Raw genomic sequence first — 25197 nt, 5'->3', positions numbered from 1 at the left:
CAAATTTTGATGTGCACAAACATCCACATGACTGTTTTCTCCCAGCATCTCATCAGAAGACCATTTTGGCCAGGCATCAATTACTTTCCCCCAAAGGGAAAATCAGTCCCTTTTAGATGCCAATTTTTTTTTTCACTCCAGGACATTCAAATCAGTCTTACAGGAGGAAGGATGATCATGGTTGCAGGAACTGTCCTGCTGACAGCAAGGATACAGTTGCCTACAGCAGTGTTTTCAATTTTTTTTTCTCCCGGGAACCCATTTTTACTTGGTTGCTGCTGACTAAATGGAACGATCGCACCCAAAGCACATGGTGATGTTTGGGGGCCGTGACCTGCTCGCTGCCTCCCTCAGGCAGGAAGATTGCATGGAACCTTTTTTTAAATCTTCTGCATCTCCGATTGCACAAATTCAGTCTTCAGGTGCAGCAGCTGGCTTTTATAATTCAATTTTTGTAAATTGTAACAAAGACTTCAGATTCTTCCTGTTTTTTCTCCAGCACCAATGTTGCAGATCAGACTACTGATATCAATATTGCCACCCCCTTGGCAAACAGACTAGGCCAGAAAGGCTCAATGGTCATACCAGCTGTTTTAATCAGGGCATGACCTTGTTATGCAGGATGCGCACGCTGTAGATACAGGTGATTCTAAGGTGAAGGCCAGGGTGCTAGTCGCCGAGGGGAAACGCTGCTGTCGCTTCATTCAGAAGAACTGAGCACTTGCGAACCAGGCAGAGTGAGCAGCAGCCGGCTTTTAACCATATCGGCTGCGAGTGGCCTTTTTACCATATTTTTAAAAATGTGACTGCACGACAGACGCCTCCCACCATGCCCACGACCCACCCGCAGGTTCCACCCCCAACTTTGAAGATCGCTGGCCTACGGTCAAGGGAGGAAAGCACAGGCCAGTCCTTAATTATCAGTAGTACATGAGACCATCTAGAATTAGCAATTGAAGTCCCAAATTTTCATTATCATTCTGTTAGCACTACATACAAAACCAAAAAGCATATTTTATTCAAAAGCATTTAGGTACTAAATATTACCAATCAAGTTCAGATTTACAGAATGTGACATGATAGCTGTGCAATTCATGCCATCAAGACTGCAGAGCATACCAGGTACAAAGCTTTTTCTCAGAATATCCCTTATAGCAACATGGGATTTTAAAATAATTATTCAATTGCCAAAATTGAATTACTGACTTTTGACAATCAGATTCTACTTACCAAGTTAATTGTAAGAGCCAGGTAAACAAATCAAAGAATTTGCATGCTATCTTGGATCAACATTCGAACAATCTTTTTTAAAACTTCAAAGTATATTCCATCAAACTAGGAAAAGTCTTGATACAGGAGCTGTAACTCGTCATCTGACGTGGGAACTGGATGTTCGTCAATGGGCTACACTTAGCTTCTAATTTTGGGGTCATTTAGAAAGTCAGTCAAGCCTTTACCCATGATTGCAACTTGGCTACAACACTAGCTTGTAAATTAAATTTACTACACACCACAATGGTCTTGTTCTATTTGAAGGCAGTCAATTGAAAAGGAATGTTGATGGGATAAAAAAGAAAGCAATGTTAATTACTGCTGTTTAATCTAAACATTAGTCAAATTCTCAAATTAAAATAATGACAATGACAAATATTTCAACAAACAAACTGCATTAGTTTTACACAAAGTGCATACACAAGTGCATGTGAGAATAGAACAGTTGTAGTGAATCATTGGAAGTTTGAAAGGAAATGGCAAGTCATGTCTCTTTGACAACACTGCCTGATGAAGTCGAAGATCTAGCCTTCAGCTTAGCAATCATAGACGTAAAACCGCCAGGTTTTAACCAACCAAAAGAACTGGGAGTGATTCTAGAATTTATGTTTCTTTGCGTTGCTTCCCACGTTTTTGCTTTTTCATTTGGAGAACACTTATTTTCAGAGCATAATGAAGGTGAAATTGAAAAGGCAGGCACTGTTTTTCCTGGACTAAAATTCAAATGTGTGGAATTAAATGCAGGGTTGGTACAGTTACCACTCTTACACTGCACTGATTTGCTGTCAGAGCTGTAAAACCCACTTTCATCTGAGAAATCACAGCTGCCCTTTTTTGTCCTCTCTTCTCTGCTCAGGACAGCTGAGGTTAGTTTCCTTTTAACAGTACTGATCTTCATTTCAGAATCTTCATTATCTGAGATTACAATGGAAGGTGCAAGAGTTTCAGGAAGCTTGAAAACAAAGAGCTCTTTCTTTCTTGACCTTTTTCTCGTCTTTTTAGGCTGTTTTTTACTATGTTCGGCCAGAAATTCATCCACTTTTCGCCTACAAGATCGTAGATTCCTGCGGATAAAATAGCATAACTTAATTTAATCCAAAACAAAGGTCTCTGTAATATATAAAAACAAGTCAAATTATAGCCTCAGAAACAAGGTTGTCCAAATGACAAATAGATATTGTTATACGTTGGAAGCTGAATTAAAACAATCCCATGTGATTTTACAACTTTGCATCTATGGTTACCAGAATATAAATCTTGAGCTGCAACTCAACTATGAAAATATCTCCTTAATAATCTTTATTAGTGTCACAAGTAGGCTTAAACACTGCAATGAAGTTACTGTGAAAAGCCCCTAGTCGCCACATTCCAGCACCTGTTTGGGTAGAGAGGGACAATTCAGAATGTCCTAACAGCACATCTTTTGGGACTTGTGGGAGATATATACCAGGAGCACATCACAATGGTCAAACTGCAGTGAGGAGTAATTATTTGAACATAACTTAAACATCTATTATTTGTGCTTGGCACCACAATTGCACTTCAGTTTTTTTGCAGACAATTGAACTGTTTACCAAAGGAGCATGCAATTAGTTTTTAAACTGGATTTTAAAAAAAATTTGAAGTCATTTGAAAGAATTTCATTAAGGTAGTATTTAGCACTTTAGTATGGTTAAGTAATGGATTGATTCCTGTCTGACATAAGTGGAGATAATCTGGAAAACATGACTCAATTTTTCCCCTTTTTAGGATTAATTCTGTAGTTATCAAGGTGAAATGCTGTGGAATATATTTGCCACTTTTCAAATCTACTACAAGCATTAAATACTCAATCAAATTCTTGATTATTATGGCACAGTTCAGTGCCAAAAGATTCTAGAATCCATTGTTAAGGATGAGATTTCTAAATTCTTGGAAGTGCAGGGTCAGATTAGGACAAGTCAGCATGGATTTAGTAAGGGTATGTCGTGCCTGACAAACCTGTTAGAGTTCTTTGAAGAGATAACAAATAGGTTAGACCAAGGAGAGCCAATGGATGTTATCTATCTTGACTTCCAAAAGGCCTTTGATAAGGTGCCTCACGGGAGACTGCTGAGTAAAATAAGGGCCCATGGTATTCGAGGCAAGGTACTAACATGGATTGACGATTGGCTGTCAGGCAGAAAGTTGGGATAAAAGGTTCTTTTTCGGAATGGCAACCGGTGACGAGTGGTGTCCCGCAGGGTTCAGTGTTGGGGCCACAGCTGTTCTCTTTATATATTAACGATCTAGATGACGGGACTGGGGGCATTCTGGCTAAGTTTGCCGATGATACAAAGATAGGTGGAGGGGCAGGTAGTATGGAGGTGGGGAGGCTGCAGAAAGATTTAGACAGTTTAGGAGAGTGGTCCAAGAAATGGCTGATGAAATTCAACGTGGGCAAGTGCGAGGTCTTGCACTTTGGAAAAAAGAATAGAGGCATGGACTATTTTCTAAACGGTGACAAAATTCATAATGCTGAAGTGCAAAGGGACTTGGGAGTCCTAGTCCAGGATTCTCTAAAGGTAAACTTGCAGGTTGAGTCCGTAATTAAGAAAGCAAATGCAATGTTGTCATTCATCTCAAGAGGCTTGGAATATAAAAGCAGGGATGTACTTCTGAAGCTTTATAAAGCATTAGTTAGGCCCCATTTAGAATACTGTGAGCAATTTTGGGCCCCACACCTCAGGAAGGATTAATTCTGGCACTGGAGCGGGTCCAGCGGAGATTCACATGGATGATCCCAGGAATGGTAGGCCTAACATACGATGAACGTCTGAGGATCCTGGGATTATATTCATTGGAGGTTGAGGGGAGATCTAATAGAAACTTACAAGATAATGAATGGCTTAGATAGGGTGGACGTAGGGAAGTTGTTTCCATTAGCAGGGGAGACTGGGACCCGGGGGCACAGCCTTAGAATAAAAGGGAGTCACTTTAGAACAGAGATGAGAAATTTCTTCAGCCAGAGAGTGGTGGGTCTGTGGAATTCATTGCCACAGAGGGCGGTGGAGGCTGGGATGTTGAGTGTCTTTAAGACAGAAGTTGATATTCTTGATTTCTCGAGGAATTAAGGGCTATGGAGAGAGAGCGGGTAAATGGAGTTGAAATCAGCCATGATTGAATGGTGGAGTGGACTCGATGGGCCAAATGGCCTTACTTCCACTCCTATGTCTTATGGTCTTAAAATTCAACTTATTCCCCAAATTGGTGACCTCCAAAAACTATCCTGCAAAGATGACCCCCAACCTACTCCACTACAACCTCATCTCCTCCACCCTTACCTCACAACAGTAAGTACCTATTGACCTTTATCACAAATATCAAGAACATTCAATCAGCTACCTCTGCCACAACTCTCCCTTTCATTAACTCACCAGACCATGTTTCCTCCTCTTTCCCCGCCCCCCCCCCCCCCCCCATCATTCACTAGTTACTCACACATCTCCCCAGTTAACCTTTCCCATCTTGTCCATGGGACCTACTTGCTGCTCCCTCAACCCAAATCCCATTAAACTGCTGACTACCAATTCTAATATACTCCATGTTTGGTAGTTGATAATGTTGATAGTTCGCTCTTCAGGGGTTGCCCCTTTTAAATCTGCCATCATCCGTCAAAAAAAAACCCTATTGGCCCTAGTTTCTCAGATTCCACCCTCCATAATTTTGAGGTCATTCACCTTTGCTGCCTTAATTTGCCACAAGTCCCAGTCACCCATCACCCTTGTGCTCGCTGACCAACATGGGTTCCCAGTCAAACAATGCCTTGATTTTAAAATTCTCATATTTTTTCCCCAAATACCTCCACAACCCAAGATCTCTGCACATCTAATTTCAGCCTCGTACCCACCCAGAGTTTAACCACTCCACCATTCATGGCTGTGGCGCTAAATCAGCGATGGGCAACCTGCGGCCTAACCGGGTTCTAAATGTGGGCCATGAGACATTTTCTTGCCGGTGCCCACCTGCAGGATTGCCACATTCGACTTGATTTCCATCCACTTAGTTTTTTTCTTTCTGGTATGACTGAAGTGATACGCATGTAAAGCAACGGCAAGTGAAGGGAGGTGTGCGCCAATTGCTCACAACATTGAGAGCCGTGCATTCCCTCTTGTGTCCAAAGTAGAAACATTTATTTAGATTTTTCCCATCTGAAGTTGTTGACCGCTCCATTAACATATAAATTATTTTGCATTTTCTAGAACTTGGTGCGTATCAGACGTATTCAATTTTATTCATGGAGTCAATAAACCCGATTTCAATCTTGCAGCCCACTGAGATGGAGGCCCACTTAGTAGCCGAGATTGCTCATTACTGCCCTAATCTCGAATTCCTTCCGGACACCTCACTACCTTGCTTTCTTCCTTTAAGACACTTCTTCAAACCTCTGAACATACTTTGGTTGCCTGACCTAATATCTTTTTATCTGGTTTGGTGTCATACATTGCTTCAATGTTGTGAAGCACTTTGGAATGTTTTATTACATTAAATAAGCTATATTAATACAGATTGTGGGAATGGGATAGGCAAAGAAACAAAAGATAGATCCAGAGTTGGTTCAACTGGTTAATGGTAAGGAAGGGGAGGGTTGCTGTGGTTCAGGAATTTGGTAGAGAAGGGTAGACAGATCCCTGAATTATGGAGCTCTAGCCCTAGGGCTACTGGGAAATACGGCCAAGTTGCATCGCTTCCCGGCCTTTTGGCTAAGATCAAGTGTAGTATCTGCTCTGCCTTTTGGCTCAGATCTGGTATGTCTCGTGGGGATCATGAATTGGATTCAATTTGAAATGGTTTTTGGAGCAGGCAAGGAGCTGGATTAAGGGTTTGCCCTGTCCTCATTTGAGCCCTGGCTTTGTAACTCAGAAAAAGTAATTAAAAAAATATATGGCCAAGTTGCAAGAGACACTAGCCCGATGGGAAATGTGGTCAAGTAACAAAGATATTAAAGAAATCAGAGGCTTTCTGGGAATGCAGTTTCAACAACAGGATGCAGGACAGCAGAAGGCCCCTGGCCTCAAAGGGGATAGTTATCAGCTCAAGGTCCAGGAGCTGATTGGAAAATGGCTGTTGCTATGCTTTGGGCTGACAGTAATTAAACACAGACCCCTGTGTATAGTGTTCCAGAGATAATTATGACCTGAGTGAGTCATGACTCTGAACATTCGTGACTCAAAAGACAGTGATTGATTCGTGCTGCCCAGTGAGCATGTGACTGGCAGCATGATCTGTATAAGGAGAGACAATTATCAGTGAAACCGTTAGGAGCAACACTAGAAGGAAGAAGCCTCCAGCTTGAAGACAGTCAGGTTTCACCCCCCCCCCCCCCCTTGTGCGATGGGTAGCGATGCCTCTACAGGTCTATTATATTATTAGTAAATTAAAATCTCTGCTTGTAAACTTATAGTGCTAGATTTAAAACTATTTACAGATGAGAGTGTAAGAGACTCAGTCTTGTAGCAGTTGTAAGTATTTTAAGTTTTTAAATATTTTTTCTCGGACATGATTTGATTTAAATATAAAGTTGTGTCTATCAATTGACTGGAGAAAAGATCGCGGTCAACAGCACACCCCTGGGAAGGGTATTGATCGGAAATACCCTACCCCTAGCACCAGTCCACACCACCTCCATTCCCAGTGGCTCTGGTGCAATCATCCTCCCTGACCGGCTGTATGAGAAAATGGCTAAGTTCTAAAGTGTTAACCTTAATGTTAAGGCTGTAAAGTGCCTATTAGGACGGTGAGGTGGTGTTCTGAGAGTTTGTATTAAGTTTAGATAGAACAGTAATCCCCCTTCCTAACAGCACTGTAGATGTCGAGACACTAGAAGGACGGCAACGATCATCTAGCAGAGGTGGCAGAACGAGGATTCTAGGAGAAGTCATCTCAGTCACTACGACTGTACTGTGGATAGCAGAAGAACCAGCAGTGGGCAGCAGAGACATCATCGACGTGCATTCTGAGAGCAGTCAGCACAGTCACCACACCGATTGCAGAAAAACTTGGTTCAAGGAATGGCAAGCCCCAAATAGTACATTACCGTTCCTACCCTTTGCTCCTCTAAACAAAGCAAAAAGGAGAGAGAAAGATTGAGGCGCTGCTCGAAAATTTGTTTTACCTAGAAGGTACTGGGAACCTGATTACAGTTGCAAGGAAGAAATCGAATTGTGACATCAAAGCTTGCAAGTAAGTGATTGGATGGTGACTGGTAAGCAGTTTTTATTTTTATTTTCTCTTGGCTTGTTGTAAAGTTAACTTGAGGGTTAAGTCATGGCAAGAGACTCCAGACTCGTATCATGCTCCTGTATGTGGAAATTCAGGGACACTACCAGTGTCCCAGACTCCTTGTGCAGGAAGTGTATCCAACTGCAGCTCCTGTCAAACCACTTGACAGCTCTGGAGCTGCAGGTGGATTAATTTTGGAGCATCCACGATGCTGAGGAAATCATAGATAGCATGTTCAGTAAATTGGTCACACTGCAAATAAAAATGACTGAGGAATATAGGGAATGGGTTACCACTAGAAAGAGGGAGAGTAGGAAGGTGAGAGATGGCTCACCAGGAGAAGGCGGTAGCAATGAGGTTCATGGTACCATGGCTGGCTCTGTTGCACAGAGGACAGGAAAAAGAGTAGCAGAGTGATAGTGATAGGGGATTCAATTGTATGGTGAATAGACAGGCGTTTCGGAGGCCACAAATGAGACTCCAGAATGGTGTGTTGCCTCCCTGGTGCAAGGGTCAAGGATGTCTCGGAGCTGCTGCAGGGCATTCTGGAGGGGGAGGGGGAAACAGCCAGCTGTTGTGGTGCACACAGGAACCAACGATATAGGTAAAAACAGGATGAGGTCCGACAAGCTGAATTTAGGGAGTTGGGAATTAAACTAAAAAGCATGATCTCAAATCTCAGGAGTGCTACCAGTGAAAGAATGGCAGATAGCCACAATGAATACGTGGCTTGGGGCATGGTACAAGAGGGAGGATTCAAATTCCTGGGACATTGGAACCAGTACAAACTGGATGGTCTGCACCCGGGCAGGACCAGAACCAATGTCCTAGGGGGACTAGTGCTCGTGCTGTTGGGGAGGGTTTAAGGTCATGTGGCAGAGGGATGGGAACCAATGCAGGAAATCAGAGGGAAATAAGATGGGGACAGAAACAAAAGACAGTGAAGGGAAAAGTGGAAGGCAGAGAAACCAAAGACAAAAAGCACAGTGACTTCACAGCACCAGGGTCCCAGGTTTGATTCCCCGCTGGGTCACTGGCTGTACGGAGTCTGCACGTTCCCACCTCTAGGTGCTCCGGTTTCCTCCCACAGTCCAAAGACATGCAGGTTAGGTGGTTTGGCCATGCTGAATTACCCCTTAGTGTCCAAAAGGTTACGGTTAGGTGGAGTTACTGGGTTACAGGAATAGGATGGGGGCATGGGCTCAGGTGGAGTGCTCTTTCATAGGGTCAATTGGACTCGATGGGCCAAGTGGCCTCCTTCTGCACTGTAGGAAATCTATGATTTAAGATCAAGATAGCACAAATAGGAATGCAAAATAGGCAAAGTAGATATTCCACAAATATTGTTGAAATAGTAAAAAACGAAGCGGAGTGGAACCTAGGAGTCTTCGTAGACTGGAAGCTCAAGATGGTTCCGATAATATCTATTTAGCCATAGCCATGGATTCACCCGCAATGGTTTCTCTTTCTGTTAGCCCTGGTGTTCAAGGATTTATCCATGGCAACCCCAGGGGTGCCAATGGCATAACACAACCGCCCCCTTCCATGCACAAACAAATCACAGATTCTTTACGCCCGCCATAAAAAAGGAAGAATACAACAGAACAGTTCTAAAAGAATGTTACACATATTCCACACAAAGCAACATAACCCAAACCTCAGGCACAGAACAGAATTATCCTCATTTCACATTTATACAGAGAGGACCAGCAGCTATAGATTCAGATAGTGGTCAGTACTGTCAGTGCCTCTCAACAAACTAATCAAATCTAGGTTAAAAAAAAAAGGAGAACTACTAGAAGCAGAAAGTTACAGGATAAAAGAGGACCAGAAAACCCCCCCAAAAAACAAGGGTCAGTATTCCTTTGGCGTACACCCATAAATGAAGGAGAGAAAAAACTCATTCAGGGTAATGTCCTAACCATAGTACAGGACTTGGCTCAACCCCAGGCCCTCGTGCAGCAAAGAATCATTCAACCAGGAATATTTAAACACATCAATAGAAAAACACAGCCTCTGGAGACGTCCCCAAGAAGTGCCTTTGAGATGAGACATCCCAAGCATAAAGGGGCAACAGGATACCAACCACAGCACCGGACCGGTGACACAAGTGCAAAACATTGGTATATACATTATATGTATCTGGTGCAGTAATGGTTTTAAAAGCCTGGGTTAGATGTGTATATATTTGCTGCAGTAATGTTTTTTAAATTCTTGGTTTAAAAGACAGACAGACACTTGTTGCAGAAAGTGCAATTAAGATACTGTAAAAGTGAAATCATTCTTTCAAGCCATGCTTATGTTTACAAGGAAGGGCCTACTGTTTTTTATGATTTCTGGGGAGTAGACAATTAGAGGCAATGTGTTTAAACTTAAGTAATTAGATCATGGGATTAAGATGATGCAGTAATGTGAGGAGCCAGGTCTGTCAGTCAGTTTTGAGTAAGTGTGCCTGGAAGGTGTGAGCTGAATAGCAGCTTCTGCAAAAGGCTGTCAGTTTGAGCAGTAGTCTGATACAGACAGGAATCTGCAGGCTGATTGGTAGAATTTCTCTTTCTTCAAGCCGTCTCTCAAAAGATCTTCCTATCCAAAGATAGGAAAGTAATCCTGTATTTGCTAACTTTATTTAAAATTGGGATTTGACCCGTGATGGCTTTTGCTTGGTGATAAAGGTAGTAGTAGTTAGGAGTTAAAGTGTTTCATTTCATTGTTAAGCATTGTATAACAGGTAATTTTCTGTGTTGTTAAAGTTTGTTCAATACGGTGTTAATAACAAAGTTTGTTTTAATGTACCATATCCTTATTTGGGCATAGAACCACTCCTGGAGCGAAGTATCCTTTCCTCACAGTTTTACAAATTAAAAAAGTGATTGGGGTTCTTGTCCGGTATCCTAGCAAAGGTTGGGATCTGATCAGAGATGGTAATACCTGCCCCGCGGGGGAGGGGGAGGCCCGGGTCGGGGGTGAGGGGACTGGGCCAGTAAAAGGAGCTGCGACAGAGGCAGGGGGGGGGGGGGGGGGGCGGGCAGGTGGAAAGCGCGGGCTTTTTCCCGGGCTGGAGGGGGCGGGGCCAGGGAAGCACGGGTTTTCCCCCACGCTTGGGATGGAAAGGGGGGGGGGGGGCGGAGAGCCTGCTAGTGGGTAATGGAGGGGGAGGGGAAGTCCCATAATGGGAGGAGTCGAAGGGGGAGCGGGAGCGGTCAGCAGGAGTCAGCTGACTTGCAGGAGTGCAATGGGGGAGCAATGCAGCTAGGAGGGATCCTAGCTGGGGGGGAACCGGGTTGCTGCTTGGTATGGTCAAGGGGGAGCTAGAGTGAGTAGAGGGGGTTGGGACAGGGGTTGTGCCGCCGTGGGGAACAGGCCGGGCGTGGGGCGCGGGCATGTGGCCGGCCGAGGAGGGGTTATGGGTAGTCGGCAGGGGAGGGTGGCGGGTAGCCCCCTGATCTGGCTGATAACCTGGAACGTAAGGGGGCTGAACGGTTAAGCGGGCCCGGGTGTTCGCGCACCTGAAGGGGCTGAAGGCAGATGTGGTCATGCTCTAGAGACACACCTGAAGGTGGCAGACCAGGCAAGATTGAGGAAAGGGTGGGTAGGCCAGGTGTTTCATTCGGGGCTGGATGCCAAAAATCGGGGGGGGGGGGGGGGGGGCGATCTTGGTGGGAACGAGGGTGTCGTTCGAGGCGTCGAGCATTGTGACAGACAATGGCGGCGGCAGGTACGTAATGGTAAGTGGTAAGCTGCCAGGGGAAAGGGTGGTGCTGGTCAACATGTATGCCCCGAACTGGGACAATGCGGGGTTTATGTGGCGCATGTTGGGTCGGATCCCAGACTTGGAAGTGGGGAGCCTGATAATGGGGGGGGGGGGGGGACGACACACACGACTTTAACACTGTGTTGGATCCGGCACTGGATCGCTCCAGTTCTAGGGCGGATAGGAGGCCGGCAGTGGCTAAAGTGCTGAGGGGGTTTGTGGACCAGATGGGAGGGGTGGACCCTTGGAGATTTGCAAGGCCAGGGGCTAGGGAATTTTCATTCTTCTTGCACGTTCATAAGGCCTATTCCCGGATCGACTTTTTTGTTCTGAGCAGGGCGCTGATAGCGAGAGTAGAGGATACAGAGTACTCGGCGATAGCCATTTCGGATCACGCCCTGCATTGGGTAGACCGAGAGCTGGGGGAGGAAAGGGACCAGCGCCCGTGTGGCGCTTGGAGGTGGGGCTGTTGGCGGACGAAGAGGTGAGCGAGCGGGTCCGAAGAAGCATAGAGACATACCTGGAGGCCAACAATAACGGGGAGGTCTGAGGGGATGGTCGGGGAGGGCTGAAGGCGGTGGTTCGGGGAGAGCTGATCTCCATTAGGCCCACAAGGAGAGGAGAGAGCAGAGGGAGAGACTGGTGGGGGAGATGGTGAGGGTAGACAGGAGGTATGCGGAGGTGCCAGAGGAGGGACTGTTGAGGGAGAGGCGTAGCCTCCAGGCCGAATTCGACCTGTTGACCACCAGGAAGGCGGAGGCGCAGCGGAGGAAGGACCAGGGGACGATTTATGAATATGGGGAAAAAGCAAGTCGGGATGCTGGCGCATCAGCTTTGGAAGCAGGACGCAGCTAGGGAGATTGGGGGAGTTAAGGATGGGGGTTGGGGTGGTGCGGAGTGGGGTTGGCATCAATGGGGTCTTCAGGACTTTTCTGTGGAACTGTATTGGTCCGAGTCCCCACTGGAGGAGGGAGGGAGGGATGGGCCGCTTTCTGGACCAACTGAAGTTCCCGAAGATGGAGGAGGAACTGGTGACGGGATTAGGGGCCCCGATTGAGTTGGAGGAGCTGGCCAAAGGTATAGGGAGCATGCAGGCGAGGTAGACACTGGGGCCGGACGGTTTCCCGGTCGAATGTTACAAAAAATATGTGGACCTGCTGGGCCCGCTGCTGGTTAGGACCTTCAATGATGCAAGGGGGGGGGGGGCGTTGCCCAAACGATGTCCCGGGCACTGATCTCCTTGATCCTGAAGCGGGACAAGGATCCCCTGCAGTGTGGGTCTTACAGGCCGATTTCATTGTTAAATGTAGATGCAACGGTGCTGGCGAACGTCTTAGCCACGAGAATTGAGGATTGTGCCCCGCAGGTCATCCACGAAGACCAGACGTGGTTTGTGAAGGGGAGGCAGTTGAACGCGAATGTGCGGAGGCTTCTGAACGTTATGATGCCAGCAAGGAGCGGGAGGCGGAGATAGTGGCGGCGATGGACGCTGAGAAGGCCTTCGATAGGGTAGAGTGGGGGTACTTGTGGGAGGTGCCGAAGAGGTTCGGGTTTGGGGAGGGGTTCGTCAGTGGGTTAGGCTGTTGTACGAGGTCCCGATGGCGAGTGTGGCCACGAACGAGAGGAGGTCTGAGTACTTTTGGTTGCATTGAGGATGAGGCAGGGGTGTCCCTTGTCCCCCTGCTCTTCACGCTGGCAATTGAACCCCTGACTATGGCACTGAGGGAGTCGAGGAACTGGAGGGGGCTGGTGTGGGGTGGGGAGGAGCATAGGGTATCGCTCTATGCGGACGACTTGCTGCTATATGTGGCGGACCCGGTGGGGGGAATGCCGGAGGTAGTGAGGATCCTCAGGGTACAAGCTCAACATGGGGAAGAGCGAGTTGTTTGTGGTTCACCAAGGGACCAGGAGAGGGGGATTGGCGAGCTCCCACTAAAAAGGGCGGAGAGGAGCTTCAGGTATTTGGGGGTCCAGGTGGCCAGGAGCTGGGGGGGGGGGCTTGCATAGACTTAATTTCACGAGGCTGGTGGAGCAAATGGAAGAGGCGTTTAAGAGGTGGGACACGTTGCCACTGTCCCTGGCGGGTAGGGTGCAGTCAGTCAAGATGACGGTGCTCCAAGATTTTGTTCCTGTTCCAGTGCCTCCCCATCCTGATCCTGAAGGCCTTCTTTAGGCAGGTCAATAGGAGCATAACGGGGTTGGTGTGGGCGCGAGGGACTCAGAGGGTGAGAAGGGTGTTCCTGGAACGGAATAGGGATGGGGTGGGTGGGGGGGGGCCTGCGCTGCCCAAACTCCGTGGGTACTACTGGGCCGCCAATGCGGTGATGGTGCGCAAGTGGGTGATGGAGGGGGAGGTGCGGCGTGGAAGAGGCTGGAGATGGCGTCTTGAGGGTGCGAGTCTGGAGGCGCTGGCAACGGCGCCGCTGCCGCTCACTCCAATGAGATATACCATGATCCCGGTGGTGGCGACTGCCCTCAAACCTTTGGGGCAATGGAGGCGGCACAGGGGGGAATTGGGGGCCTCTGTGTGGACCCCGATACGGGGGGGAACCACTGGTTTGTCCCAGGGAGAATAGATGGAAGGTTTTCGGGGTGGTACAGGGCAGGGATAAGAAGGTTGGGGGACCTGGTTGCGGATGGGAAGTTCGCGAGCCTGGGATGAGCTGGAGGAGAAGTACGGGCTCCCCCCGGGAAACGCCTTTCGGTATCTAGAGGTAAGGGCGTTTGCCAGGCACCAAGTGGTGGAATTCCCGCTGCTGCTGCCACGCACGGTACAGGACAGGGTGCTCTTGGGGGCATGGGTTGGAGAGGGGAGGATCTCGGCAACATACCAGGTGATGCAGGAGGAGGCGGCCTCGGTGGAGGTGCTGAAAGGTAAGTGGGAGGAGGAGTTGGGGGAGGAGATCGAGGAGGGCATGTGGGCAGATGCCCTAGGGAGGGTGAACTCTTCCTGTTCATGCGCGAGGCTCAGCCTCATACAGTTTAAGGTGCTGCACAGGGCACACATGACCGGGACAAGGATGAGCCAGTTTTTTGGGGGTGAGGACAGGTGTGTTAGGTGCTCAGGGAGCCCAGCAAACCACACCCATATGTTCTGGACATGCCCATCGCTGGAGGAATTTTGGAAGGGTGTAGCGAGGACGGTGTCGAGGGTGATAGGATCCAGGGTCAAACCGGGCTGGGGGCTCGCAATATTTGTGGTTGCAGAGAAGCCGGGAGTGCAGGAGGCGAAAGAGGCCGGTATTCTGGCCTGTGTGTCCCTGGTAGCCCGGCGAAGGATTCTTCTTCAGTGGAAGGATTCCACCCCCAAGCGTGGAATCCTGGATCAACGATATGGCGGGGTTTATTAAATTGGAGAGGGTGAAATTTGCCTTGAGGGGATCAGTGCAAGGGTTCTTCAAGCGGTGGCAACCGTTTTTGGACTTCCTGGCAGAACAATAGACAATGGTCAGCAGCAGCAGCTGGGGGGAGGGGGGGGGGGGGGGGGGGTTCTATTTTATTTATTTTTGTTTGTCTATACTGGGGGATCTGTGGGGGTGTATATATTTGCTATGTTTGCTAAGTGTTTCGGCAGGTGTTAATATTTATTTATGTATGGGGGAAGGGGGGCACTGGGTAGTTTTGTTTTGTATTCAATTCTATTGGGTTCCTTTTACACTTTGTGAAAACTTTAATAAAAATTATTTCTTTTTTAAACAAACATTATAATACCTAGCCTCGACCAGCACACTGACACAAGAGTCATTACACCCAGGATAAAGATCTACCACCCAGCTGACCCTGCAGCTCACCAACCCACACTCAGGTTAGTGGACCAACCCCACTAATACTAGAAAAACCACACCAACCTCAATCAGAGACTCCACCAATGAAAATAATCTGATTCACCCTCCTCTCCCACCTGGAACAATAAACTAAACTCCCCCCCCCACAACTCACTGAATCAAACAAGGGTTTATAACAGTACAGTGCTCACCCAGGTGGAGAACACCACCCCCCCCCCCCCCAAAAGGATCTAGCCCAGGTATTCTAGCCACAGACCAGCACTGTATGCCAGTGTAAAGAGGATACTCAGGGACACGACAGCATTACCTCAACAGAGACAAAGACACTGCTCTCCATGGAAGACACAACCATAATGAAGAGGACACTCAGGAAACTACTGTACAAGACCACTTGGAGGAGGGGCCTAACTCCCCCATCAAGCCCACCCCGAGGCCGAAGGGCTCCAACAACGTAAAGGCCCAGTATACAGGCTCTCACTTCAACAAATTGAGCAAGGATTAACCAACCCCACCCCAGCATGCATCCCTACTCTAATAGCTCTTAAAAAAAACCAAAAACACCAACCACAAGGAAGGATCATAAGGAACCCAGTCATCTCCAGGATACATGATCTGCCCGGGCCTTCGAAAGAGTCGAGCACGGATTCTCAAAATTCAAAGTAACAAAAAAAAAAAGCAAAGTAAAAAAAACAGACACAATTAGTTCTAACTGGGGGCTTTCTTCAACCCTAGTGAGGACTTAATTAACCCTACCACCCAGCTCCACACCAACCATCCACCCACCACCCCGTGGCTCCACTCATATTCATTATAAATGCAATAAGGGGTGTGTAAAATGTGCTCCCTTTTCATAACTGCAAGGATTACAGCACATAAAAAAGGAGCAAGACAGTGCACAAACCATGCATCACCAACTCAAATGATTTTTGCTAAAACAAGATAATACAACCTTCACCCTCGTGCTCACACCTCGACCACCCCTGCTAGGAAAAAAAACAAGAATAATCACAAGGGGGCAAAGTCCTGGATTATTGATCGACCCAGGAAAACCATCTATGTCGCTTGGAAAGGTCAAAGCTATGACAGGATCATCGAACAATCCCCAGGATCTCTCAAATTTCATCGAACAAAGCACCTTCAACTCCATCAATGTGCTTCGTCGAACCCAATGCATACAGCCTCCAAATCAAGATGGCTAAAGCAGCAGTCGATGTTCAAACTCGATTGGGAACTTGCCTTCAACATCTCGCAAGAGACAGGGCACCTATTTCCTGAGTCGGTCAGGATAGACGACACACCATGCAGGATGTCTACGAACTGAAGGCAGGCTCCCGCCAGGGAAATTGCTGCATCAAATACCAGCATTTCCATCTCTGCTCCACCATTCTCCCAAGGATATTTCGCAGTTCATCAAAGTGAGCACCAAAAACCTGCACCACGGAGCCAAGATCATCATCCAGATAATTATTTGCAATGGCAGCCATCATCTTCATGTCGACGGCACTGCCGAGGCATAGGCCCATTCATCGGCAAAACGGTCACTGCAAGCTGGGCCCCACCCCAGCCGCCTCAAGCAAACAAGGATTTACTCCGATTCAACTCGGCTCCTCGTCACCGAACTCCGACCAGGATACAAGACACATATTCCAACATACATATTCCAACGAAAGAATATGGAACGTGCATTAGGATAAAATATATATTTTTTAAAACTAGTAGAGCCAGTACTCCCGCACTCATATCAGGTGACCCCCCCTAGTCTTGATTTTTGAACACCATTGTTTTCAATTTCTTCCAAAGAGGCACCAACTTGATGTAGAATTCAGACCAAGTTTTATTGGATTATGCATCTTCCAAACCAGATTAAAAACTATTAAAAGTGTAGGGGTTTAATTGAAATACAGCATCCTGTCTGGTTCAATATAATTCAGAGTCATGAACATTTGTTGGATAGGGAGGGGAAAGGAAGACTGACTTAAGTTTGTTAGTAAAAACTCGTTTTGCACATAAGACAGAACTGCTCTTGGGGAGAAAGACAATGTTTACCTCTGCAGAAACACATGAGGCCGGGAACACTGTGGAATCCATTTTCTAGTAACTTCTAGAGCAGATGTACCAATCCAGTTCTTCAGATAAGAGATTTCACTGCAATTAGAACCACAAGTCGATTTAGCACATACATCAAACTCTATCTGAATAAAGTCAATTCCACCACAAATGGAAAAAGAACAAAAAACAGACCAATATATGAACTGAATTGATGCACGGTGCAAATACAAACGCTGACTTAATGTGGTTCTAACAAAGAACGATGGATTGGAAAAACTTGAATTTAGGAGAAATTGTGGGGGAAGACAGGAAGGGCAGTAAAAAACTAATCAAACATAAACACAGGCACCCATGGACTAAGTTATAAGATACAGGGAATAAGTAAAACATGTATTTGTTGGGTGCAAAATTGAGCTTTATTACCAGTGCAAGTATAGCATGCTGTGGCTGAAAAGTAGTTAGTGAGGTCACAGACTATATGTAAAAACATGATTTTTGGGGGCGGAAACCAGGGCCATTTTATACGCCGGGTTGACTTATATACCACAATTTACAGTACCGTCTAAGTTTCTGTTGATGACTTCTAGGCAACAAAGGTTTTTTCAAGACCCATTGGTCACATGATAAAGAGGTCGGATCTGAAAAAAATCCATATAAAAATTTAGTTAAAAAAAAGCAGTTTCAGTCCAGGCTGTGCTCAATTTAAATACAGACAATTGTTACCCAATAGTGTCAGGCATATTCATTGGGAAGTTTCTGAATCGCTAACATATGGAAAAACTAAATGTCAATATCCATTGATTGTGCATATCACCCATGTTCCATGTCACAGCACCGAAGCCTCACTTCTTACCACGTTAAGACATTTAATTTTAATCCTACCCTTCAGGTTGCAAAACAAAACACCAACTGCAACTTGTATCTCCACAGAACCTTTAACATAATCAAACTTGCCAAGGCACTTCACAGGAGGGCTACCAAACCAACATTTCATATTCAGCTGTTTAAGAGATATTAGGCCAGAAGAGGGGCAGCTTTTCAGGAGCTCTTTGAATAGAAATTGTGTTACAGGGAGGGAACTCTGAAGCTTAGGACACAAGCAGCTGAAGGCATGACCATCAGCGGAAAAACAATTTAAAAAAAAACATCAGGGTCCTGTGAGAGGCCAGATGTGCAGAAAGCACCATCCTCTCTCCCTAATCTGAGAGATCTGCCATCAATTTAAATCAAGATCATGAAAATTAAATTTACTTCTCGCAATGTGTCAAAGGGCAGCACAGTGGTTAGCACAGTTGCTTCACAGCTCCAGGGTACCAGTATTGATTCACGGTCTGTGCGGAGTCTGCACGTTCTCAGTGTGTCTGCGTGGGTTTCCTCCCACAGTCCAAAGATGTGCAGGTTAGGTGGATTGGCCATGCTAAATTGCCCTCAGTGTCCAAAAAGGTTAAGTGGGGTTACTGGGATAGGGTAGAGGCGTGGGGTGCTCTTTCCAAGGTTCGGTGCAGACTCAATGGGCCGAATGGCTTCCTTCGGCACTGTAAATTCTATGATTTTCATTGAACAGTGATGCTTTGTTTTATGTTGGAAATAAGTGGGGCAGAGTGCATCTGCGGAGAGTGAAAAAAGAAAATTAATGCTTTGAATCAAATATGACTTCTTCACAACTGATTCAGGTAGAAGTGTGATGTTATGTACTATTGAAAGGCAGGAGGGGGAGAAAAAAACCAAAGGGAAGTTCTGGAATAGAGCAGGAGAAACTAAATGATAAACAAAATAATGGAACCAAAGGCAAAAGGAGTGGTCATAGCTGTAGTAAATAGTCAAAGCATTTGTCCAAGTGCCAGACTAACTATTTCTCTCTCCAGATGCTGTCAGGGCAGTTGAGTACTCCCAGCACTTTCAGATTTCCAACATATGCTGTTCCTTTGTTTTATTTTGATTCTTTATGTCCAAGCACAATATTCCCCCTTCTCATTCAGAATACCAGTCAGTATCTAACCAAGTTACTGCAATAAATACCACCAGAACATTTAAACATTTATTTTCCAACCGAGTAATTTACTTATAAATGCATATTTAGAAGTGAAAGAAGAATAGGGGATACTGGCCGGGGTTTGCGGACGTCATGTCCAGAGATTTGAAAACAAGGATGGCAATGAGTCCAGAGGTGGCGATGCTTGGGGTGTCGCAAGACGCGGGAATCCAGGAGAAAGAGGCAGATGTTCTGGCCTTTGTTTCCCTGGTAGCCCGGAGATGGATACTGCTAGCTTGGAGGGACTCAAAGCCCCCGAAGTCGGGGACCTGGCTGACTGACATGGCAAGCTTTCTCAGCCGAGAGAAGATTAAGTTTGATTTGAGGGGGTCACTGTTAGGGTTCGCCCGGAGGTGGCAACCATTCATCGACTTCTTCACGGAGAATTAATAGTCAGCAGGGGGGTGGATTAGGGTAGTGTAGAATAGGGAGTCAATTAGGCGGGTCTTGGCGGGATGGGAGTCGATGATTGCACTATGTTTCTTGCTCTTTGTACATTGTTTTTATACTGTTGTTTGTAATGCCAAAAATACCTCATTGAAATGGTTTATTAAAAATAAGTGAAAGGAGAAAATTCTCATTTTTAAAAATTCATTCATGGGATGTAGGCATCCCTGACTAGGTCAGCATTTATTGCCCATCTCTAGTTGCCCTGGAGAACGTGGTGGTGAGCTGTCACCTGCTTGAACTGCTGCAATCCCTGTGCTGTAGGTACACACATTCTTCTGTTAGAGATACAGTTCCCACATTTTGACCCAGGGACAGTAAAGGAATAGTGATATATTTCCAAGTCAGAGTGGTGAGTGACTTGGAGGGAAACCTCCAGGTGGTGGTGTTCCCAGATATCTGCTGCCCTTGTCCTTCTAGATCTAATGATAATGGTTGTGGGTATGGAAGGTGCTGCCTAAGGAACCTTATTGAGTTCCTGCAGTGCACCTTTGACCAGCTCTTGTAGCCACAGTATTTACATGGCTCGTCCAGTTCAGTTTCTGGTCAATAGTAACCGCCAGGATGTTGACTGTGGGTGATTTAGTGATGGTAATGCCATTGAATGTCATGGGGCAATGTTAGATCCTCTCTTGTTCGAGATGGTCATTACCTGACACTTCTGTGGCACGAATGTTACTTGCCAATTGTCAGCCCAAGTTTGAATATTATCCAGGTCTTCCTGCTGCATCCGGACATGGATTGCTTTGGTATCTGAGGAGTTGCGAATGGTGAACATCATGCAGTCATCAGTGAACAGCCCTACTTCTGACCTTATGATGTAACGGAGGTCATTGATGAAGCAGTGGAAGACGGTTGGGCTTAGGACACTACCCTGAGGAACTCCTGCAATTATATCCTGGAGCCGAGATGATTGACCTTCAACTACCACAACCATCTTCCTTTGTGTCAAGTATCGCTCCAACCAGTAGCGAGTTATCCCCGATTCCAGTTTTATTTGGGCTCCTTGATGCCATACTCGATCAAATGGTATCTTGATGTCAAGAGCAGCCATTTTCACCTTTTGGAGTTTTCTAAACTTGATTTTTGATTGCCATTTATAACACTAGGGTAACACTAATTATTCTTCTATACCCTCATGCAAATACGATAGTAAAATACTGTGGATGTTGAAAACCTGAAATGAAAACAAAACAATGTTGGAACACTCAGCAGGTCTGAAAGCAACTTGTAGAGAGAGAGAGAGAGAGAGAGAGAGAGAGAGAGTCAATGGTTCAGAGCTGTTTGGAGGATGGCTCATCAGCCTGGAACATTAACTCTGCTTCTCTCTCCAGATGTTGCTGGACCTCCTGAGTGTTGCCAGCATTCTACGATGGTTACAGCATAGGAGGCCATTATTCATATTGTGTGCTGGCCCTCTTGACAGGGCAATTCACCTCATGCCAATCTACTGACCTTTGCCCATTCGCCCTGCAATTTTTTCCACTCTGATTCTATAAGGAATGACAATTCTAAAATTTTTCTTGTGACTGAAAGGTCAACTTATATTTTGTAATAATAATTAAAATCTTTTAGTGTTACAAGTAGGCTTACATTAATTAACACTGCAATGAAGTTACTGAAAATTTCAATGTAAAGCAAGTTGTGCACCATTTCCTAAATGTTGGACACGAGATCTTCCTGGGAATAAAGTTTTCTACAACTGAATCACGACATAGACTGCGTTAGTAAACATGTAAAAGACAAATAATTCCTAAAACGGATACAAGAGAACTTTTTAAATCAGTGTTTCTCACCCAAACTGATATCAGGCTCTCTCACTAATGAAACAATGGAGAAAAATGATCAGCAAATTTCACCCATGGTACAAATGTTGCTTATACCAGGACACACATACACTGTACATGGTGTACAGTCAGCATTAAGGAATGATTGTGTAAGTGCACCATCTTACCATAAGGTTGTTTCTTGCCTGATGGGCATCCCTTTTTCTTCGTTTCCTTTTTATTTATTACTTTCCAAAACATCTCTGAACAGGCCTCACAGGTGACTGTTTCTCTGCAATCCTCTCCAGAGTTTGTCGAGATATCATCATCATCGGATAATTGAAAAATGTCTTCTCCATTCTCATTGTTTTTGCAACTTGATCCCACTGCTCGGAGAATTGGTTGCTTTCGAGCAAAGAACGGACACTCCGTGTCTGACTTTAAGTTTTCTTCTGCCTTCCCTGGAAACGTGGTACATTTCAGATTGGGTCTTTTGGTGGGAGGCTTTGAAGTTTCAGCTTCAGTGCTGTTGATGCTAGTGATGGCTGGGCCACTGCTGCTATTCCTCAGCAGTACATGCTCAGATAGGATGGAACACCCCGTTTTAAGGACATCCCGAGGGGCATTTATTAGGTTACTTTTTGGGACATTGCCCAATGCTAGGAGGTTGTACAAATCTGCACGTGGCTTGGTGTGAGCACAATGCTTGTCTGTTGGTGCTGATTTTTGAACTTTTTCTTTGTTACCAAGCAAAGAACTATACCTGTAACACAAGTAATAGAGTAAATGAGGCACACATTTCTCAAGATGGGGAACCAAAAAAATGAATAACTCAAGATTATTGACGACAGGGGGACTGGAGAAGGGGGTAGTGGCAGCGGTTTATGGGGCTATTTTGGAAGAGAAGACACCACTGGAAGGGATCAAAGCAAAATGGGAGGAAGAGTTGGGAGAGGGTATGGAAAGGTTCTGGTGTGAGGTGCTACGGGGGTTAACGTCTCCACCTCGTGTGCTAGGTTGGGACTGATACAGCTGAAGGTGGCGTATAGAGCACACCCTACAAGGGCGAGGATGAGCTGTCTCTTTGAGGGGGTAGAAGGTGTGTGAACGTTGCGGGGTGGCCCCGCAAACCACGTTCATATGTTTTGGCCCTGTCTAAAGCTGGATTACTGGAAGGAGGTGTTTAGGGTAATTTCTAAAGTGGTGCACATGAAACTGGACTCGGGGCCCTCGGGAGGCCATGTTCGGGGTGTCGGATCAGCTGGGGTTGGAAATGGGCAGAGGCAGATGTTGTCGCCTTCGCCTCGTTGATCGCCCGGAGGCGGATCCTGTTCGGGTGGAGATCAACTTCTCCACCGTGTCCTGGCGTGGCGGGGGGACCTGCTGGAATTCTTAATGCTTGAAAAGGTCAAATTTGAACGGAGGGGGAAGGGTGGAGGGGATTCTACAATTCATGGCCATTATTCATTATGGACTTTCGAGAATTGGATCACATCGAACATTTGGGGGGGGGGGGGGGGGGGGGGGGGTCTGTATCAGTCCCAACCTAGCACACATCTGTGTTAATGGTGGCGATGGGGAATTCCTGATTCCTTTTTGTCATGTTTATGTTAACATGCAGGCTCATGTCTGGGGTTTGCTGGGAGGATGGGATCGTTGTTATTGATATGGTGATTGACATTACATTCGTTACTGATTATTGTTTATTGTTGGGTGTAAATTTGGGAGGAAACGTCAGAGAGAATAAAAATATTTTTTTTAAAAACAAGATCATTGTCCGGTTTTCATTTATAATTTTTTTTTTTTTGCTGGCTCACATTACTAACTGATGCGACAAAGATATTTCCAATGGTGCTTAAATTCAAACTGAAAGAGTGCAGAGCGGAATAAAGCCAATTAATACACTGGATCTCCATGGTACATAAAGCAGTGAGACCAATATCATGTTTGTAGTTCAGGAATACAGCCAGTCAAATCGCTTTTCGAGAAATTTCTTCAAAAGTCAGTCTATAGATATTCAATAATCTGAATCAAACTGACTTCCAGAATTGTACATAAATAGCTGAAATATGATGATAATAGATCTAAGACAAGTGAATGGATAATGAACATCAAAACCCAATTATTTATCTTGTACTCAACAAGGACACTCCTTAAGCAAACTCAACTATTCCAAAGAAGGAAGTGTGACCTTGTATGCATAACATCTAATAGTGATGTGTGGCCCAGGAATTGAACAGAATGTTGTTGCTGTAATTTGCTCACTGGATTGACACAAGTCTTATGTTTTTCTAAATTTCAAAAAGGGCAAATAAATGTAAGATTTGGGCTACAAATACAACTGGGTTCGATAAAAACAAAAGGGAAATCAATACAAAAATTAAAACAAAAATATTATCGATGTTGGAAATCTGAAATAAACAGAAAATAGAGCTCTGAAGAAAAGGCACATGGACTTGAAACATGAACTGTTTCTCTCCCCACAAAAGCTGCCAGATCTGCTGAGTTTTCCCAGCATTTTCTGTTCCAAGTTAGAAAATCAATCCAGTTGGGTTTACTTGCAGAAATGTTAAACTTGTTTTCACCTGATGAAAAAGATTAAACATTTTGCAACACAACAAATCTTTGAGGTGCTGTGGCCCATCAGCAGCATTGTACTAAACCACAATCAGCATGCTCATGGCCCAGCATATCGCCAACTCTACCATTATCACCAACGGGTTTGTTTCGATGTCACTTTCGATGTCCTTCCTCAGGCGAAAGGAGGAGGAAGGAGCAGCGCTCCGAAAGCTAGTGACATCGAAACAAACCTGTTGGACTTTAACCTGATGTAAGACTTCTTACTGTGCTCACCCCAGTCCAACGCTGGCATCTCCACATCACTATCACCAAGGCAGGGGATCAACCCTGGTTCAATGAATAGTGCAGGAGAGCGTGCAGGAGCATGCAAGGTGCAACACCAGGCCTACCTAAAAATGAATTGCAACACAGGACTACATGTGCCAAATAGCATGTAATAGACAGAGCTAAGCAATTCCACAAAGGACATCAGATCTAAGCTCTGTACTGCCACATCCAGCCGTGAATGGACAATTAAACAGCTCACCAGAGGAGGCTCGGCAAATATTTCCATCCTCAAAGATGGAAGAGTCCAGCACACCTGTGCAAAAGATAAGGAAATAATCTTCAGCCGAGTGCCAAGTGGATGATCCACCTCGGTCTCCCGCATGGCGTTTTAGCGGAGTGAGGTGATGGTCCCCGAGTCCCCCAGGAAATGTCACGCCAAGGAACGGTTGAAAAAAAAACGCCTGGCCGAAGAGTTTATTTCCATTTTCGCATGGCAGCTGCACGAAGACCCGGAGAATGATTTGTAAAGAAAGCCTCTGTTTCTCCATTTCACTTGGCCTCCCTGCAGCAGCTTGAACACTTGGCAAATACCCAATTCCGTAACCGCCCTGAAATTGCTCTCTTCGGCAGCTCGGCATAACGAAACATTGCGAATTATTTAACCGGCGCGCAGCTATAAAATATACGAAGGGACTCTTACAATTCCTGGAAGGCGGTCTCCACCTCCACTTGTTTGAGGCTGTTGCTTTGCCGTGAGGTACAAGCCTGGTGTTCGGTGCCGCCATCTTGCTCCAACCGCCTCCACATCGTCCTCCCGACATTGAGGCCGGCCGGCAACCCGGCCCGTTCGAACCCCGCGCGCCCCACCCTTACGGGGTTGCTGATTGAACTGTTCCGCTGTCAATCATGATACCCATTCATCCAATGGGAACAAAGATAAGCTTCGGTCCAACCAGGGTTCACACCTGCACTGACTGGTTGGATCACCTCACTGTCAGTCAGAAACAC

General features: G+C 45.9%; 1 protein-coding gene and 1 non-coding gene across 2 annotated transcripts; one reads left to right on the top strand and one right to left on the bottom strand.

The window, feature by feature from the left end:
• Positions 1 to 994: 994 nt before the first annotated feature.
• Positions 995 to 25079, bottom strand: LOC140394217 (uncharacterized). Its single transcript, XM_072481223.1, has 5 exons — positions 24890 to 25079; positions 21531 to 22105; positions 17657 to 17735; positions 17095 to 17193; positions 995 to 2336 (listed from the first exon to the last, which is right to left on the bottom strand). The coding sequence occupies exons 1-5, from the start codon at positions 24994 to 24996 to the stop codon at positions 1757 to 1759; spliced, it is 1440 nt and encodes a 479-aa protein (XP_072337324.1). The 5' UTR covers positions 24997 to 25079; the 3' UTR covers positions 995 to 1756.
• LOC140408076 (U2 spliceosomal RNA) lies at positions 5974 to 6160 on the top strand. Its single transcript, XR_011940011.1, has one exon. It is a non-coding gene; the product is annotated as a U2 spliceosomal RNA (small nuclear RNA).
• Positions 25080 to 25197: the final 118 nt, after the last annotated feature.

This window comes from Scyliorhinus torazame, chromosome 2, assembly GCF_047496885.1.
Source record: "Scyliorhinus torazame isolate Kashiwa2021f chromosome 2, sScyTor2.1, whole genome shotgun sequence".
In the NCBI taxonomy this organism is placed as follows: domain Eukaryota; kingdom Metazoa; phylum Chordata; class Chondrichthyes; order Carcharhiniformes; family Scyliorhinidae; genus Scyliorhinus; species Scyliorhinus torazame.
This window is presented reverse-complemented; position numbering and strand designations above follow the sequence as displayed.